The following is a 20050-nucleotide window of genomic DNA, read 5'->3' on the forward strand; positions in this document are numbered from 1 at the left end:
AGCAAATCCATTGCTTGCTTATTGACCCCTTGTTTAGTCCTATTAGAGATGCCTGTGTCTATTCTGCCCATTAATGGTTTCACTAAGGTATCAATAGCTTATATTGACAAGCTTATATTGACAAATATATGAGAAGCATATACTCACTCTTTTAACATTCATTTAGGAAATAAAATTACATTTTTTTTTAACTGTATTGATATTTTACCTGTTTAATAACCGAAATAAAAGAGAGCATATTTACTATATTTTACTGAAGTATATATACCATGACAATGTAAAAGAAGGTTTTGAAGACAAAATATTAATACATAGCATATAGTTAAAAAGTGGGTGTTTTACTTCCTTAATTGAATCAAACAATATAGGTAATGTTACAGTTGATATAATTACATAAAACTGTAATACATACCAATAAAGTTACAAGGTATATAAAGAACAAGCACTTTTTCTTATACTATTTACAATACAAAAACCTTGCTTGCATAAACCTATGTTTATACTTTACCATAAAGTTCTGCACTGTGTATCATACCATTATCACTGTGGAAGAAGTGTCTATTCAATGACTAAAACAATTCTAAAAGGTATCATGTTCGGGACCCAGAAATATGGTGTACTGTATGCTAGCTACAAAGTCATGTTTGTTTTAGAACTATTAACCTAGGTTTCACTTTACAAGATAAATTTACAGTAAAAAAAAAAAAATCTAATTTAAAGGCAATGACCTCACCTCTTAGTATTTTTTGAACTGGCTGTTTCATAATCCGAAAGCTGTGTATGAAGCCATTGGTATGTAAAGTCTTTTCTCCTTTGTAATTTCTCATCTAAAGTAGTATCCAGCTGAGAAAATTCTTCTTTTTCACCTAGGGAGGAAAAAAGATACTCTTGTGTTTTGCTATTATTTTAAAATATCAGACTGTAAATGATTCCCCAGAAAAACCCGAAGCATACTGCCTTTTACAAAAGAAAAGCCACAATTACTTCATTTTATTGCAGAGTCCAACTGACTCCAGAATATTATAATCTTCAGATATATTTAAGAAATATTTTAAAATTAATTTTGCATTATATGGTTTATTTTCTTTTCTAGGATTGAACAGAGGCCTTCTGAATAAATTTATTTTTATTGGGAAATAAAATTCTTCTTAATGAAATGTATATAGAAAAATATAGATAAATTGCTTAAAACATCTATGAATGCTGCTCACTGTACCATCTCTATGGTTAAAAATACACATTAATTTACAATTACAATTCTATTTACCAATGCATAAGATAAAAACTTGCCATTATATGTAAAAGTGGACCCATGGCAATCCTATTCCTCTGATCTTTTAGTGATACTTTAATGACAGCTTCCAATATTGGATTTCAAAGCAATTGCATACCTTATTATTACATATATTTTGGCACATGAAAGAGACTCCAAGAGAATAAAACATCAACATTACAACAAAAAGCTGCACAACTCTGGAGGTTCTTCAGTCTTTGGGAACATTCTGGTGGATACCTGACATGTTTTGAAGCATAAGGAAGAGGATGCCAGAATTGGAAGAACCTGCAGAGGAAGCATCATTGCTGCATGTGGACGTTCATGAATAACTTTTTATTTTCTGCCCTTATACATTAACTTTATAGGCTATGTCTTTTTTGGTACCTTTGACTCAAGAGACATCATTTATGAGACATTAGAACACTTTTTTTTTTTAAATTTTTTTATTTAACGTTTGGTTTTGCCTTTTTTCCCTCTTTAATCTCACTTCAGAAGACATTACCTTACTGCTTTCTGCTGATTATTGCTTTTTTCCCTTTCAAAGATCTTCCTTACTCTCCCTGACAAGTGAATTTAGCAGCGACTGGAAGTTATTTAGTAAACTGTAGGGGTGGACCTCTTGCACTTGAACCAGCAAAGTATGTAAGTCATTCCACTTTGTATAAAGCCCATTTACTCACTAGGAATGATTTAACTATCAATAACTATAATGGCATAGAGTATCACAACTGAGGTGAATGGTTTCCTTATACTCTTTATTTTAAGCCTTTATTGCCATTCACATTTTGACAATATGAACTGCAGATAAAGGCTATTCACAAACTTTGTCAGAGGGTTGCTATATTATCTGTAATATTTTTATTCCTTTCTTCCATAAAAATTATAATTTCATTTGCATGAGCTGCAAACTGTTGTTTCTCAGTTCCCTTTTACCTGGCTCTGCAGTATGCTCACTGCTTTCATCTTTTAGCTTTAAAGGAATATTGTTAAAGTATCATAGCTGCTTATAGAAGCTTGAAATAAAAATGTCTTTTGGTTGTGCTCTTCATTTATCTCAGTATAGGGAATGTCTATTTGAATGAAATCCATTCCTTGGGTTGAACCTGTTCAATCGTCATAGATGTCTTGGTAGTTAGACAGTCTGGAAGTTAGATGGAAGAATATATTTTCTGCTGTTGTAAAGGGCTCTCATGTACCTCCTTGCTATTGTATATTACTATCAGGATGACAGAAAATGAACAGCTTAGATGGAGCGCCACTGAATTATCCAAATAAGGTTGTGAGGTCTGCCTGAAAAAGATCAAGCAGTGAACTGCTGGATCACTGTCAAATATTAAAATAGAGAGTCATAATAACAGAGTTCAACACTTTCCTTGAGTACAGCAAGAGCCACTGCTTTCCTAAGTTTATGATATTCATTTCCTGTGTTCCTAGTTCAGCAGTACAGCTTTCTTACCTTTAAATTTTGAACATTTGTAGTGAACATTTGTTCTCCAGTGAGAAATAATTCCCCAAGACATTAGCTTTACGTTCCTTCTTATTTATATTTACAGAAAAGTTTGGTTCAGTAATACCCATATTTCTCAGGAGAATTATTTCTTGCTAGCAAAATGATCAGTATTAACTAAGCATTCGCTAAAACATAGCCCTTTTCCTCTATTACAAGGCAAATCTATGTAGGGATTTAAAACCAATATTAGAATCATAGAATCTCCCAATAGAATATTGGGATATTACATATAATCTGTACATAATATACAATATTATATATATATAATATATACACATATATATAATATATAATGTATAATATATAATATATATATGATAGAATATATCCCAATAGAATATTGGAAGGGACCCACAAGGATCATCAAGTCCAACTCTTGGCCCACCAACTGCCTTGCACGGGAGCTCTGCAGGCAGCCCTGGCCTCCCGGGGCCACAGACAATGGTTTATTTCCAGCAAAGATTTTTAATATTAGAAGTTCATGTCTAAGTCTGTGTATCAATGACAGTCAAAAGAGAATGTACATAAAATAAGCTACAATAAAACTTACTAAAATATATTTTTAACTTGGCAAGTTATTTTTCCAAAATGATTGCTTATAACTCACCTTTGTTGCAGTTTGAATTTCTGATGGAATTCTGTTTGAAACAGTTTTGTTTATTAAAATTTTATTATATATATTCATACTAGAATTTTAAAAAATTATTGAAATGAGAAAGTGATCAAGAGAAAAGTGCACCAAAAATGCAGAAAACAGTATTCTATTTTCTTATTTGGAACATATCCATAGTCTTATATTTTAATAACAACATAAATCTTATGAAAAAATACTGTTACGAATTAAAACACAGCATTACCACTTTCCTGTTCCACTTATGAACATCATGTGTTGGAGGATCTTGGGTATCAGTATCATTAACAGGCATTTGCTTGATAGCTTTCTTAAATTAGGGCTCTGGTTTTTTTAAAACCTGGACATGATTTTGTGGAAGTACTAACACTCACAAATTCCGCAGAAGTTCATAAGAGCTGTAAGCATTCTGCAACTTTGAAATGGATCAGACCTATAATCTTTAATTGTTAAACCCAGACAACTCTTAGAATATCAAAGAAAAAAGGAATACATCAAAGAAGGAAGAACCCCATAAAGAAAAAAAAATTATCTCAGAGGTATTTAAATTAGTGTACACACATTAGATTATCATTTCTAAGCCTTCAAACTTATTTTTTTTTTTAACAACACAAGTTAATAATTTACAATTGGAATAGTCTTACATTTGGTGTTTGTGCAATAATGTATAAGTAACTGTTACCAATTAATCCACACACATGCTGCGCACTTAGGTCAGACTCCACCACAGTTTTCAGGGGAACCTACTGCCATTTTCTTGCAGAATTTGAGTACCTAAGTAGAGAGAACCTATTCAGAAGAACCTGGGCATCTGAAATGTCATTGAAACTAAATATTACAGGAAAATAACAAATTATTTCCTAGGTCTCCAAATCCACATGCAAACCCATAATCACCCGAACTTTTGGATCCAGAAAAAATGTCAACCTCAGTCTGTCAAATTCTGTTTGCTTGGCATGCTCTGAGACAGAGTGTCTCATGTTCAGTTTAAAATATAGATGCTATTTACTTATATTATGGTAGACTATCTCTGGATAATCTATTAAGTTAGTTATAGAAGGGCTAAGAATCAGTGAACTACTGCTGGTGAAGTGACCTAAGTTCTAGATAGAGTCAGGCTTTTTTCTCCCAGGATTTTCTTCAAGTTTGATGTATCTTGTGCCCTCAGCTGTAGCAGTCAGCTTTAAAAAGGGGGTTGAAACATTCCCAAAGAGAATAGCTTGGGATGCAAAAGCTGGAGATTCAAATCTCACGAGGCTAAGGAGTACCCCAAACCCATGTTTCCCACTGCCTCATACTCACATTCCCCACGGCAAGGCCATGTGCTATTAACAGCAAGCCAGTATACCAAAGAAGATAGTGACACAATGTGTACATTCAGAGAAATCTTTCAGATTCTGCATTTTCAGATTCTATTTCTAGAAAACACTGATCCTGACTGTTCTCAATCCCAAACTCTTTATCATTTTTACGCAAAGGGGTGCTGAGGCATCCAATTCAGCACTGACTTTTGTTCAAATCTATTTGTTGATGATGGGAAGATAAATATTCTACTTTTAATATGACATACGTTTCTTGAAACAGAGAAGTATGTGAAGTCTGCACTGTACCTAACCATCTACAGTTAAATTTTGAGTTTAGAGTGTTATTTAATTCACTTCAAAATTTGCTTCATACAGAGTACAATACATATAAAGTTAGAGACTATGAAAACTAAGACCCATAATGTGAAAAGAAGGGCTTGGAATTTCTTCAGTATTCTAAGTTTTCCTCCCTTAATATAAAAAATCTGTGACCAGAGTTAATTTTCTCAATATGTATTCTGGAAATGGTGCTCTTAATATGGGAATTAAGTAGCTGAGTTGGATATAAAATTCATGTCAATGCTATTAATACATTGATTTTTTTCTTATCTGCCAGTATTCTGGTATAGATTAGCAGCAGTCAGCAATATAAATTCTGAGAGTGCATGCATGTGAGCCTATATGCAAGTGTACTAACTATAAATACATTATTCTGAATAAAAATTAAAATGATGCATACCCACTAAGGATTTTTATTATTTCTCATATCTTCTATAATGTTTTAATAAATAATAATAAAAAATCTCAAATTCCTAAACCTAAGATCCATCTTTTAATCTCATCCTCTCCATACTTTAAATTAAAAAAAAAAAAAAAAAGTATTTCTGTCACAATCTGTATAATACATACAGAACAGAAAGCTACAACAACACAAGCAATAACTCTGATACTAAGGCAAGAAACTGAAGAATTTGGAAACAGACCAGAAAATACTTAAAACAAAAACAAACAAACAACAAAACAAATAACCAAACATAAACACACATAAATTTATACTGGAACATAAGAAAAATGTGAGGAATTTCTTCACCCACACAAAACACATTTCTCAGAAGTTTACTTTGTCAGAAGTTACTACATTCACTTATGTATTACATAGCTACCGCTACATGCCTGTAATACTGTTTTAAGAAAATAGATGGTAGTTAGAGTGGTCTTTAGCAAGTACACAGGTATTCAGTGCATACGTTAGTAATATAAGATTTCCAGACAGTTGTTAGTATCATGTAGCAGTAACTGAAGTGGTTTGCTTCACTTAAAATTATAGTATCACCAGATCATGTTTCTTTATCTACAACTCAGGTCTGGAATTTTCAGACAGTGAAACACATTTCTACCTTAAAAATAAAGAATCCCGTCTGTGACATAGAGAGATTAATTTTAGATTTTACTTCCAATCTGAGTAACTTTTGACTAAAGTAATTAGCATATCTGGGGGCAGAATGAATGAAATACAAAGAGTATTTATAGCAGTGCCTGAGTGCACAGATGAGTAAAAGATGAAACAGACATTTTTTCAAAAGAATACCACATGAGGTTGCAACCTGAAAAAAATCTTGATGCTACAAATGCATTATCATTTATGTCACAAAGAGTTTTGAATACAGGAGTGCTGATCAAGCCACAGGAGCACGTGCTTCAAAAATCATAAAAACAAATATAGAAAGGAAGAAATACATTTTTTAAAACTTTTTCTATTTTTCTCTTTTTTACCAGATATTTCAGATTCTTTCAGACTATAATTAAGGTCTACTATATCACTCTTCCATCTGCAAACCCCCTTCTCCTCTCTAACCTCTTCATCTGCTATAGCAATTATCTCCTTTTCACCATGCAACTGTTCTTGACCTCACCCTCACACTCATTCTTCCCTTCTGAAATCCAGGTATTTACCACACTCTTAGTCATGAATAAAATGAGAACATAATCTTTTTTTTTTTTTTTTGGCTGCCCTTTTTCTCCCTGTTTTCATTTCTATTTTTTGTTATGTTCTACACTATGGTCTATTTCAGGGTGATTCATACCACTAATAAAGCTTCACCTCCTCAGTTTATTCTGCTTCAGTAGTTAATATATTTCAGCCTCTCCCACCTGTGTTATCTTTCTGAACTCTTAATATTAGATTATGCAAAAGCTGAATACTTTCACTGAGATTCCTAAACCACTGAAATTGTACAAATTTCAGCTTCTGAATTCAAGGAAAACAGAATTTTATACTTAGGACTTCCCGCACATTCTTTTCTGTTTCACTGCTTGTTCCTGTCTCTGCATAATACACCACCACTACTATTTGTCAGTAGTGATTAGTATTTATACACAGCTTATTGGTTATTCTCAGTTTCTTCCTTTCCCAACCTTGAAACAAATTCAAGTCTTACTTAATCTTCAACAAAATGCTTTTAAAATGCTTCATTTAAAGTTATTTATACCTATTCATATTACAATATTGCTGATTAAGTTCTCTTGGTATCTTCTGATTATTTAATTTCTTTCACTGCAACCCACTATCACACAGATTTATTGAAAACTATAAAATTTCATTCTATATAAAATTGCTTAACTCTTTCACTCTTTTTGTGGACATGGTACATTTCCTTTTTTTTTTTTTTTTTTTCATATGCTTCACTGACCTGGCATTAACTTCAAGGTAGAATGAACTCTGTTCCTTGCAATTTATCCAACTTTCACAATGTTATGGGCTGTCACTATTTTCTCTACTCCACCATTTATGTTAAACATGATTTCTCATTTATCTTCTCTAACTTCCCTTGTAACAATATTGGTTCCATATCATGCCATTCCTTAAGACATACAACACCTTTCTGAGTTGATTTATAAGCCTAAAGAAATATTTAATCTGAGGTGTGTACAGGAAGATGTCACACATGCAATTGCTGATTTTATTTTTTGCTAATTTATTACTGATCTGATCTGATTCAGGCAGTGAATCTTGTGATAGGACCTGAAGATGTCAGTGGGAAACAGATTGTGATCAAATAGTGGAGGACAAATAAAAATAGTAATATAGGAATACGCTACTTGGGTCAATTAGAAAAATCAGGAAGAAAAAATAAAGGAATACTAAAGCAGTTGTTTAATGAAGGTCTACACCCTCTAATACATTTCATGACATTCCCTTGTCCACAAAAGTATTATTTCTTTAAAATTAACTCAAAAACCAGAACCAAATTCTGCCAGTTGACTAATTTTCTACCATTAAAGCTTCTACATTTACAGTTATGTAGACTACTGTTCTTACATATTAGTATCAAGGCAATAGCAAAATCAAAATACTACAGCTGTCAATTAACACTGGAACCAAATACACAATTAAGGTTATTTTAACCTCAGTCAATGACAAAGGCCATCTGAATTTTAGAGCACAGAAAAAGCAGGACAAAACAAAGCAAAACAAAACATGACCTGGACACTGTTTTAGTTAGTCAAAAATCAAAAATTGTGAGGTTAGGTGTATTTCTGACCAATATCGATCCATATTTATCTCTGGTTACTATGATTTGCCATTTATTAAGTTTTGAATTAAATGCTATATAGTTACTGACTCCACTCAGTTGAAATATATCAATTGTTCTGGGTATTTTCGTTTGTACTAGAAGAGGCACTGAAGGTGCCAAACATCATACTCTTCAAATCCATTAGGCTGGACAACTATAGTTGTGATAATAATATAATAAACAGTATTATTATCATCATTGTAGCCACAAAATTTCTTATTAGTGCTGTATTTTAGAAGGTGTGGTGATAGTGACGATGAACTTCTTTAGGAGTAAATGTTAAACAACAGATGACAGATAAGATGGAGAGTATACAGAAAGAAAAGCTGACTATCTAAATACCCACTACCACACCCACTAATGATACTTGCTTTATCAGGTTACTCAAACTTAAAAAAAAATAAAAGGTAAAAAAAAGTTGCATTACATCTGAAAACAACAACAATAAACCAAAACAAACAAACAAAACAAACAAACCAACCAACCAAACAAAAAAACAGATTAACATTTCTCAGCCCAGCCACTGAAGATTTGTTTTATATATAGGTTTGGAAGTAACATGAAACAGTTTCATGTTTGCTAGACTAAACTGGTTCTTGCTAAAAAATATAAAACAATTCTAAAGAAAATGAGAACTATAGGCATGATATTAGCCATGTGAACACAATGAGGTGAATTCCTGATGTAAACTGCTGCCTCCTGCAAACAGCACTCTTCAAGATCCTCTTGGGTTTTTACGAGTTCTGAAAATATATACAATTACAGCACTACACTGTATCTTCACATTATTCTTGTTTACAGTCTTCTATGAATAGTGTGTTCTGTAAACTATATACTAACTGCTTCAGCCACTCAGCATAAGCAAATTTCATCAACAGGTCTGCTGAGGAGTAAATTTTGAGTACTGTTACCAAAACATCTTTGGGAGTCAAGGCCCTTGAAGAAACAAGGAAATTAAGAAGTAAAAATTACTTTGAAATGATATGTCCAGCATTTCCACGCTCAGTTAACTATGAGTAAATAGGATAGAAGTAGATCAAGCCTATTATGTTTATGCTTACTGCCTACATTCACCTTCTATCTGTTCATCCAAATCTACCTCATAAAGAATCCACCTCTAGTTTTTCTCACATTCTTTTGGAATTATTAAACCCATTAATGAAGGATGCTTTCTACAGAAAATGGAAATGGAGTTTATATTGCTCAAGAGAAAATTAAGGCATGTATAAACATTTTAAAAAATAATTCTTTTGATAGATTTTAATTCTATACATTCCCAGTTTTTAAGATTAATTGACAGAAACAATCAAGAACATGAACAGAAGTGCTTAGCTGCTCATTAATGAAACAGAATTTCCAAGCAAGAAAAGATTATCACTTTGTATGGAGGGCAAGCAAGAGGATTACCTTTCTTTACATTAAATAAACCAACCAACATTAATTAAGATACCAGATTTTCCAAAGAAATTCTCAAAATAAATAAAAATAGATAAATATAAAAGAGCATTTTTTATGAGTGCAGGAGGTTTTAACTACTGTGTTGCTCCCTATGAGGTGGGCAAAGAATACAATAAAACAGTAAATTTTATTGAGTGTGACAGCTATTAAGGTAGGTTTTGTTTATACTGAAGGACTTAAAACTAGAAGAGAGGGACAGAAAATTCAAACCCAATGAAAGATTGGTTCAAAATAACAATTTGAGACTGCTATGTGACAAGAAGACATCTATGTCGAGTATTAAAAATAAATACATTAAATCATTAATCAGGAGCAACACAAAGTTAGTAAAGCAGACTTAAACCACATTAATAATTATCTCATAATTTTGTGAGCAAGTAATTAATGTAAATTAAGTACTGTAAAAAAAACATGTAACAGTGTATCACTGCTTGGGAATGTACATTTTAAAAAGTCTTAATTATGTTTACCCTTGAGAATAAAAGTTTCCTCTAGATAGTTATCTGAATAACATACAAACTTATTTTTAAGAACTTATGTTCTTAAACATCACACACATGTGATGTACACAACATGAGTTTCACTCATTGGTACTTATCAGAGTAACACTGAAACAATTTTCTGTTAATGTAGTTCAATTTTGAATACATGTGAATTGGTCACGTAGTCTATCTATTATGGATACATATCATTTTGGATTTAAAAGTGTTTTATTCTGTGTGGGTGAAACTATTTCTGGCTTACTTTCTGATGTAGACTGGAAATAGCTGTTGGCATTTGATGAGGGTACTGTGACAACACTTCATAGTTTTGTCAGTGAGGTAATGAATAACAGTAGAACAACTTTACATTGTCAAATACACACACAAAATCTACACAGATTAAGTCCAAGATGGCTGATTAATTTACCTCATGGGCAAATGCAGAGGTATCACTGAAGATCAGGTCTGCCATTATGTCAAACGTAAACATGGTTTGATTTAATGCTTATTGAATTCAATGGGGAAAAAAAAGTCTCAGATTCTACATCTAAAGAGTGGCAAACTCCAAGCAGATACAATTCTTATATATTTATCTTCATCTTAAAAATAACTATAAATACCAGGGACTTACAAAGGCAATAAATACAGATAGATATAAAAATACCAATTCTTCTTAAGAAGTTTTATATATTTATTTATTTGGTTGGTTTATACAGCATGGAAGAAAATAAACAATATTAAATTCCAGATCTATTCAAAAAAGGGAATTCCCTTTGTAAAGGACAGGTGAAAACAAAAGCAAAAACATGATTTGCTGGCAAGTTGCCCCAGACTAATTCTTAATTGATGTTGTTCAAAGAGCTTAGTACTTTTATAGAGTTCTTTACAAACTAGATTGAAATTTTCAGCTTATAAACACTTGAAAAGTGCAATAATTTAAACACAGCACATCATTTTAGTTAAATCAACACACATTCAAGAGTATTTAGCCCTAGGGGAACTGAACTTAAGTATATTGATTTTGAATCAGTTATTGTTACAACTGCATTTTTTTTTCTTTCTATACAAAGAAGATTTGAATGATTTATCTCACTGAATGATAAAAAGGAATAATTTTACCCTGGATCCTCCTGTTCTGTTAGGGAATTTTGTTTTGACCTTTATTTAAATTATTTTTTAATGAGAAAATGAACACACTTGATTGTTAATATTTTATTCTTGGAGTAGGTGATTTTAAATTAGTTTCTTTCTTACTAAACTTCTAAGCTAAATTGTTCACTAAACTCTCCACCTCGCTGACATATACGTAAGTTAAATACCATGATGATTCTGAATAGTTAAATTTGCCTCGTGCATTCTGTTTATATTTGCCATAACTTTTAAGACAGCCATAAATAATAAACTTAAAAATATAATTTATTTTGTCTGTTGTTCAACAGGTAAAACAGTTGTCCATTCCTAACTTTGCTAATTTGTAGCTACTTATCTAAGCTTCTGCAATTAGCACAGGATTCAAAAAGGACTAAAAGCACATAAAGTGCAATTATATAAGTGAACTCACACTTGAAATTAAAGAACTTCAATAGATAACCTTATACGTTTTACATCAGAATAATGAAAAAGATAAGTTTTACAATCTTACAGACTAAACTACTCTATTAAAATTATATTGCCTTACATGGGAATTCTTATAAAAGATATAAAAATAAAAAATTAACTGACCAAAGCAGTTAGGATGTGTAACAGTCACTGTCATGGAGAAGGAACATCATATTTTTAGCAAGTTTTAAAGTAACAAGACAATGTCTGCTTTTTACCTTATATCAGAGAATGTTTTGTAAGAAAGACTCTAATATAGTTTCCTTTTTTTTTCATACAAGATATATAAATTGTAACACAAAATAATCTGAGAAAAAAGGTGAACAGAATCCTTTAAAACAATGGAGAAATATTAATCATAGAAAGAAAATATTTTAACTAGAAAAGATATAACATTTGTATGATGTAGCAAGATTTTTCTGCTTTTCTGATCAGAAAAGCTAAATACAGTACATGAAAAGCAGTACATTAGAGGTACTGATACAGCGACTGGAAAATGGTATATAAATTAGCAATAAGAATACAAAAAATATACATGAGTAAATACACATTTTTTTCTGTATCTTGTAACACACTTCTTGAAACTCTGAAATCTTTGAACTTCTCCAAAGTCTGGTTCAGTGAACGCATCAAGGTATACTAAAACTGGAGAAATGTCTGAATAGCATCATCATCCTCAAGGCAGCCAGGTCTCTGAACAGACTTTCCCTCAGGATTCTGGTTAGAAGAGGAGGAAAAGAGGAGAATAGAATGCAATGAGGTAGCAAAATAGTCACTAAAACCAATATATTCAATTTTCCTTAATGCTTAAGAAGTCTTAATTTTACTTACCTGCTCCCACATTCCAGATTCTTCAGTTTTCACTTGACTAGTCCTGAATAACTTAACTACATCTCATAGTGTTCTGTGACATCAGTACTGTCTCCTTGTGCAACTGTATTAATTATGCAATGAAAAAAGGGAATTCATCCCTACCATTTCTATAATGAACAAACACGTTGATGGGAAATCACAAAAAGATATAATGCTCTCTTAGGGGAAATAAAACAAAGTTTAAAGTCAGGAACTAGCATGACGCATGGATAACATGCATGTTGTTAATAAAGTGAAATAGTAGTAATTATTTGTAAAAAAGTATAAAAAAACAAAAATACTGAGCAGTCATAGCTATGGAAGAACCAATTACTAAAATTTATTCCAAGTAAGTTTTTATAAATATTTCCATTTGCAATAAATGAAAGATGTTTGAAAGAGAATTTTGAATACAGTGCACACAACTCACATGGTATGATGACAGCCTATGCAATGTTTTAGCATATGTAGACCAGACTACAAGTAGAGTCTGACAAAACCTAAGAAGGCAGACCTGGCTAAGAGTCAGGAGTCACGCTTATTAAATTGAACTCTCAGGGGTATCATGCAATCAGAGGTCACAATCGAGGCAACAGAAGCAATGTCACGATATCAGAGAAAGGGCCAATTCAGACCTGCTCCCTGACAGGCAGTGAGGTCACGGCTTGCGGCAAATAACTGTATTAAAAGGGAATATTCTCTGCACACTTTTAGAACTGTCATCTGAACAAACAAAGCCAGGTCATTGGTAGGTTAAATCAGAACTTTCTGCCTTAGTAGCACATAGCTTCTTTTCTTTTTACATTCACTACTAATTTCTCAATTACAAAATATACACCCATCAGATACTAAAGCAAATTCTCAGTAAATTTAACTTTGAAATCAAAAACAAAAAAATCTTTGACAAAAGAAATCCCTGTTCTCTTCATAAACTGAAAATTACTGTGCTTGCTTCATATGAGAAAAACAAAACAAAACAAAACAAAGAAACATGAAAGTGCTTTAGGGTACTGACTTCAGTTTCACATTCAGTTTCTTAGTAACCTTTACACTTAACCTGGTCTTAAAAACATTCATAAAATTTAGTTATTCAAAATCTCCTTCTTTAATAATGATTGTGAAAGTGAAATAAATTTCTTCTTTTGTCTGGCTACTTTGATTTGTTTATCTGGTTACCTGGACTGGGTTATCTCTAAGATTCTAAAAACGTAGTAAATTATGAAATTATAACCATACATCAAATTTGTTAAACTGACAAGAAATCTACAACAGAAGAACTATTCTAGACTGTCATGTAAAAAAAAATATATATAATCTCTGCATCCATCCTTTCTTAGGAATCTGAGAGAATACAAGTGTGTATATATATATATATATATACACACACATATATATATATGTATACATATATATATGTATATATATATACATGTATATGTATATATATATAATATATGTGTATATATATATATATATATATATAACTAGAAAATACATTATTTCCACCTTTCTTTATACACATAAGCCAGGTAAAATATCTGCAGTGCATACATCAAAATACCACAAACCTAAGAATTTGAAACAACTGCTAAAATGGGTCTGTATTGTAAATGGTAAGAGTTGAACCATAAAAGTATAAATTTGGAAGATGTACATGAGAGGAAATACACATCATATCACAGAATTTACACAGATATCACTGAATGATTGTAGATTTTTATTACAATATTTGAAGTGCTCCTACAATTCCTCATAAAATCTTCTAAGTCTACCACATATACTGTCTCCTTTTATAGATTACATGAAATTTGTAAAAGGTATAGGACTTACCTATACTATTAGTCCTGAACAGTATAAACTTTTTAATAACCTGACTTCAACTTGAATGCTTTCAATGTTTTGCCTGAAAAAATGTTGCACATTATTGAAATATATTATCTGTGTGATCCACAACATTAATAGCTATAAAAAAGATAAAGACTAAGACGTACATTCAATATTAAATACATTATCATATGAAAAATAGCATTTTTGGATAGCTGTAGATCTCTGACCTCATTAATGCTACCAGTTCTCCATAACACCATCGTTCACCTTATAGAACAGGATAAAAATAATTCCTTTATAAGAAACTTTAATCAATTGCATTTTCAAATTAATTAAATGCTCTGGGATAAAGGCCTTCCTTAAGTCCACCTCTGAGAGTAACTGAAGTATGCAAAGATACTGCTATTAAACATAGCTATGGGAAATATTTCTTTAATTGTGATTTAATATGAATCATGCTGTGCAACTGAAACAAGTATTTGTTCCTATAAAATATTTCTAAGAATCTATTTTATTCCTTGTTCTTAGTTCCACACAAAATGGAAATACTTCTGCAAGATGAGCCGTTGTGTAGTGCAACAGTTGTGATATTTCTATGGACGCAGAGCACACTTTCCATGGGTTATGTTAAAATACCATTCACTTACCAAGATGAATGTAATGTTTGAAATATTCATTTTGGATAATACTTGGAATGTATCTGAAAATGCACTTTTGATGATCTCATCATTAGCATTTTTTTTTCCATGTAAAATGAGCACCTTTGCATTTGGCTATTTTTGAGTAGAAGCAAGACGAATAAACAAACCATCCCAATATTGACTACAGTCCCCAGGCATCCAAACAAATGACAACAAATTCAATAATTACTTTTACCTACCCTTACTAAATCCAAGTGCTTTAACACTTTATTTTAGAGGAGTTTAGTCAAACTTATTCTCCCTCACCCCCTCCAACCAAATCCATTTGGATTTAACTTGTTTCTAAAATTATCTGTCTTTTGCACTCTAAGACCTGGGTCACAACCTTACTAAGGGACAGGAAATAGTTATCAGGTCACTGAATGGTCAAATGAAAAAGGATTTGAAATGCTTCAGGACTCAGGGTCTTTTCATCCAAAATGATTGCCTTATGTATTATAAAATGTTGTGGATCTGAAATGGAGTCAACTTATCTATATATATATATTGTCTGAGCAGACTACCTAGCTTTTGCACATACAGTTCAAGAAAAGGAGAGCTAAGATCTCAGAAGATGCAAATGAAACTATCAGAAATATTGTGCTTCCTTATTCAACAATGCCATAAACTAGTTCTCAACCTCTGATGAAATTTTGGGTGAAATCTCATTCCTACTGAAGTCATCACGAGGTAGTCATTAGCAAAATAGCAGTAAGATTTTTTATTTTTTTCCCCTAATGCACACTTCCTTTTAACTGCTGTGCTAGGAAAGCACAGGTGACATAGCTTACATGTTGTATAAATTTCAAGTTTCAGAAGATTTATTTCCAATGCATTAATAAAGTCCTGATACCACCACAAATTGCAACTCTGCAAAACAGTAGAGGCAAGAACAAAGAGATAATACATGAGCAGGTGAAATATGAGGTCAAAATCAGAAATATTTAACAGTAGAATAGTGGAATCCTGAAGAGTAGAACTACAGTGAGATCTTATAATACTAAATTGGAATGTATTCCTGAACTTCCACTTTAGGACCTTCAGGCAAAGAGAAAATCTTTTTCTCTCTCTCTTTTTCTTTTCTTTTTTTTTTTTTTAAATTGAATGTGAAAAGCAAAAATTGTAATAAAAATGTCATATGCCTAGATCATTTATAAATATCCAGATGCTGAAGTTTACTGCATGAATGCACATAAATGACGTTTTATTTATTCATTTTTAAACTTATACTATTTCAGGATTGCTTCATTCCAGGAATAGAGAAAAAGTCTACATTATCATTATGGACAGGAGGCTGGAAAATTAGGCACAGATTTTATTTTTTATTTTTGTTTTATAATAAGAAACTGGGCCACTAAAACTATGTAACTGAAGCTTGAGTGCGTGCACTGTAAGGCCCCTGCAGTCTTTTACAACTTTTCAGTGTACCACTGCTGTGAACTGGGTTTGCACTCTGCCAGCAGAGCAGCTCTGACCCATGGAGAGCACTCCTTCAGATCAACACTGCCTCAGGCTTTACTGCTTTCTCCAAGAAGTCTTACATTTCAGGCATCAAGTTGAATTTCTTCTGGAGATGATTAACCCAAACCCATGACAGATTTTTTCCAAGATATCCAACTCCTTATGTTTATTTTATCCTGGCTCTTTTTGGATGTACTGGACATAAGTAACCTACTCATTTTACATGTTAAAGGGCTGGTGGAGAGCCATTAATTCCTTAAAATGAGAAAATATTTCAATGTGAGAGTTCTGTTGTGTGAGCTCACACTAAATAATAAGAAACAAAGCCATAGAGTTCTGATTTTAAAAGATAGATTCCCTTCCACACTACAGGTTTCTGTAACGCATTTTCATCACATTTCAGGATAGACCTTAGATTCTCTGGAAATGCATTATTATGTCATTTTTGTCAGTGGCACATGGTTTAGAAACTGCTTCCCTAATCTGGCATACAAGTTTGAAGCCTGGGAGATATGTAATAAGTGCATTTTACTGTAAACATGGCAATTCAGCCAGTAGAACTGCAGCAAGACTAGATTTAGAATGTGGTTATTGATCCTTTTCAGACCACAGCTAAATTAATGATGACTAAACTTAAAAAATGGGTGTTTACAAATAACGTGTGCTTCCTGGGAGCTGATGCCAGCTTTCCATTGAAAATAGCTCATTTAAAAAAGATGAAAACAGCTAACAAATGCCTATTAACTACAGTTCAGTGCACATTTAAATGTCCTTAAATAACAAATAACAAAATATTTAAAGCATACAAAAAGATTAATATTAGCATTTCACTCTCAGTGCTTTCTCTTAACTCTCACGCATATATTTAAAAGCATCAGTGATTAGAATCAGTATCAATTCTATTTATTACATTTTTTTCTTCAGTGTTGGTAATACAGAATATCTAAGAAATTGTGTTTATCATTACGTAGAAATATTTTAATAAGCTCATATAATTAACTCAAATTACCACTTAAATTACCACATCCTAAAGTCTCAAGTTCTATTTTTCAATGAGCACTAGTAATAATAAACTATAAGAATGCTTTGCTACATTTTTTTCACCTGAAACTGCAAAGAATTTCATAATTGTGAGCTATCAGAAAGCTGTAAAACAGACAATTTTAAACGGATTCTTGATATTTATCTTTCAATCATATGACATAACCAGAAGATCATTTTACATCTTCTTCTTGTAACAGTAAAAAAAAAATAAGTATTATTTCTACTGACAATCTGAAGAGAAACGAATAATTAAAAGTCACCTGAAAAAGTTCGTTATCAAAGTCATATTTGTGAAATATGTTTTAATATAGTACCTGTTATGTTTTTTACTTTTTACTGGCTAGTCACCAGTAAGAATAAAATGACAGGAAATACATTATTGCCAGTTAGAACTACGGGTTCCCAAATTACAGTAAACATATCCTGATAATATAATCCAATGCATTTTTTAAAAAGTTAAAGTTCCTGGCAATGGTCACTGTGTACATTCCTGAGTGAAACCAAGTTATATTCTTTCCACTTCTTTGAACTGTATGATATAGGTGTGCCACTGATGGATATGAATATGGCTATGACTAAAAATAAATGTATTATATGTGCTAATAAATCACTTTACCTACAAAATTAAGTAGAACATAGTTCATGAAATTCTGAGAAACTGTAAGTGAATCATATACAAATAATACACAATTTAGGTAACTTGACTTGTCTCCCAGGTGATCAACTGCATTCTTCCAACTTGCTCTCAAGATTGGAATCCAGCTTCCAATTCCACTGAACAGGAATTATTTGGATAACCCACCAAAACTGTTGAGGTATAAAGATTACTCCAAAAGATGTATACTGTTTCCAAAGCTTGTAGAAAAAAAAAAAAAAAAAAAAAAAGTGCCAGGCCCGGGGGCTCCTTCTTTAGTTTTGTACTGCTGCGCTAGGACAAAGCAGTCACACTGTTGGTTGGTAAAAGTAGATATCCATTCTTTGTATGAATGGAATTACACACCCTGTAATTACAAACCCACAGCTGGTAGAGATGCTCTGTTACACATTCAGCCAGGACTAATTGGAACTTCCCAAGAAAAGAGCAGTCAAAGATAGGTTCTTCCTTCAATTCCTAATCTACTTTGTCCAAAATCATTTAGAGTATTTTACATTATATCAATGACTGAAATAGCCTCCAGATAACAAAAGAAGCAGTTAGAAAGCTTTCTAAAAATATGTTTTGCTGCAAGATAGGAAATGATGAACATTTTCTGTGTTCCTTGTATCTTTTCCAAAATTTTGAGATCTTTGAAATGTTATTATAAAAAAAAAAATATACAAAAATACCCAAGCATGTTCATCACAATAGTAAACAGGCATGTATTTTTTTAATCAGCTAACTGGTGCTAACTGAAACTTAACAACCTGGCTGGAAGCTTAACCCCATCACACCAAAAGAAGCAATGTAATACATATAATCCCAGGAAATGTCCACCAAATCATTGGAAATGAGGTTTTCAGTATATCAAGTCATTTTTTTTTTGATCAAGACATAGTTTCTTAAGAGAAATAGTAAGCACACTCGCATATTCCGTGACTTACATTATAACCTAATGAAGCTAATGTCACAATATGTAACTATGGCCCATAAATGCTATTTATTTAAATAGAAGTTTTCACAAATCTGTATGACTACATACAATAAATTAATTTTAAAGAAACTGAAACAGTAGCTTGAGAGAAAGCAATCACATTACAAAATGCATGTTGATACTGCAAATGATATTAAAGAGTAATTGTTAATAATTTACTACACTATTCAACTCATATCTATTTATATTCAGAATATATGCGTGTGTATAAACACATGTATGTACATATATTAATGCATACATACATCTACACACATACATATAAACACATTTAATTACCATCCCATGGCCTGCGCCTTCACATGTTGCTTGTATTTTTAAATTGTATATTGTCTGTAGGAACATTTCCTTATGTGCTGATGAAGCATGTAATGCAAAGCAGTTTGACTAACTTGTGTGCTATTGGACTCAAATGTGAAATAATGGTCCCCTTTTGGAATTATCATAACATCTATGAGCAAAACATGAGGACTTCCAAAATTTAATAAAAATGTATGATGTCACTCAAGTTTTGAAAGATGTATTTTCATATATCTCTTCAACCATGCTATTTTCCTGCAATGCCTATGTCAAATTAAAGATATCAATTGTCCCATGGGATCAAAGCTTTCCACAAGTTTTCAAAATTGGATGTCAACATTTATTTTGCATATCAGTTCCTCCTGATATTTGAAACAGGATGATATTCATAAAGAAATAATTCTTCAAGCCTATTTTGTA

At 32.0% G+C, this 20050-nt stretch overlaps 1 protein-coding gene across 1 annotated transcript in view; it reads right to left on the reverse strand.

Moving 5' to 3' along the window:
• The window catches only part of LRRIQ1 (leucine rich repeats and IQ motif containing 1), a 111207-nt gene that overhangs the window by 19739 nt on the left and 71418 nt on the right, over nucleotides 1-20050 (reverse strand). The window contains 1 exon segment of the mRNA XM_035551674.1: nucleotides 734-866. Coding sequence (XP_035407567.1) covers nucleotides 734-866 — 133 coding nt within the window.

Source organism: Cygnus atratus, chromosome 1, assembly GCF_013377495.2.
Source record: "Cygnus atratus isolate AKBS03 ecotype Queensland, Australia chromosome 1, CAtr_DNAZoo_HiC_assembly, whole genome shotgun sequence".
In the NCBI taxonomy this organism is placed as follows: Eukaryota; Metazoa; Chordata; class Aves; order Anseriformes; family Anatidae; genus Cygnus; species Cygnus atratus.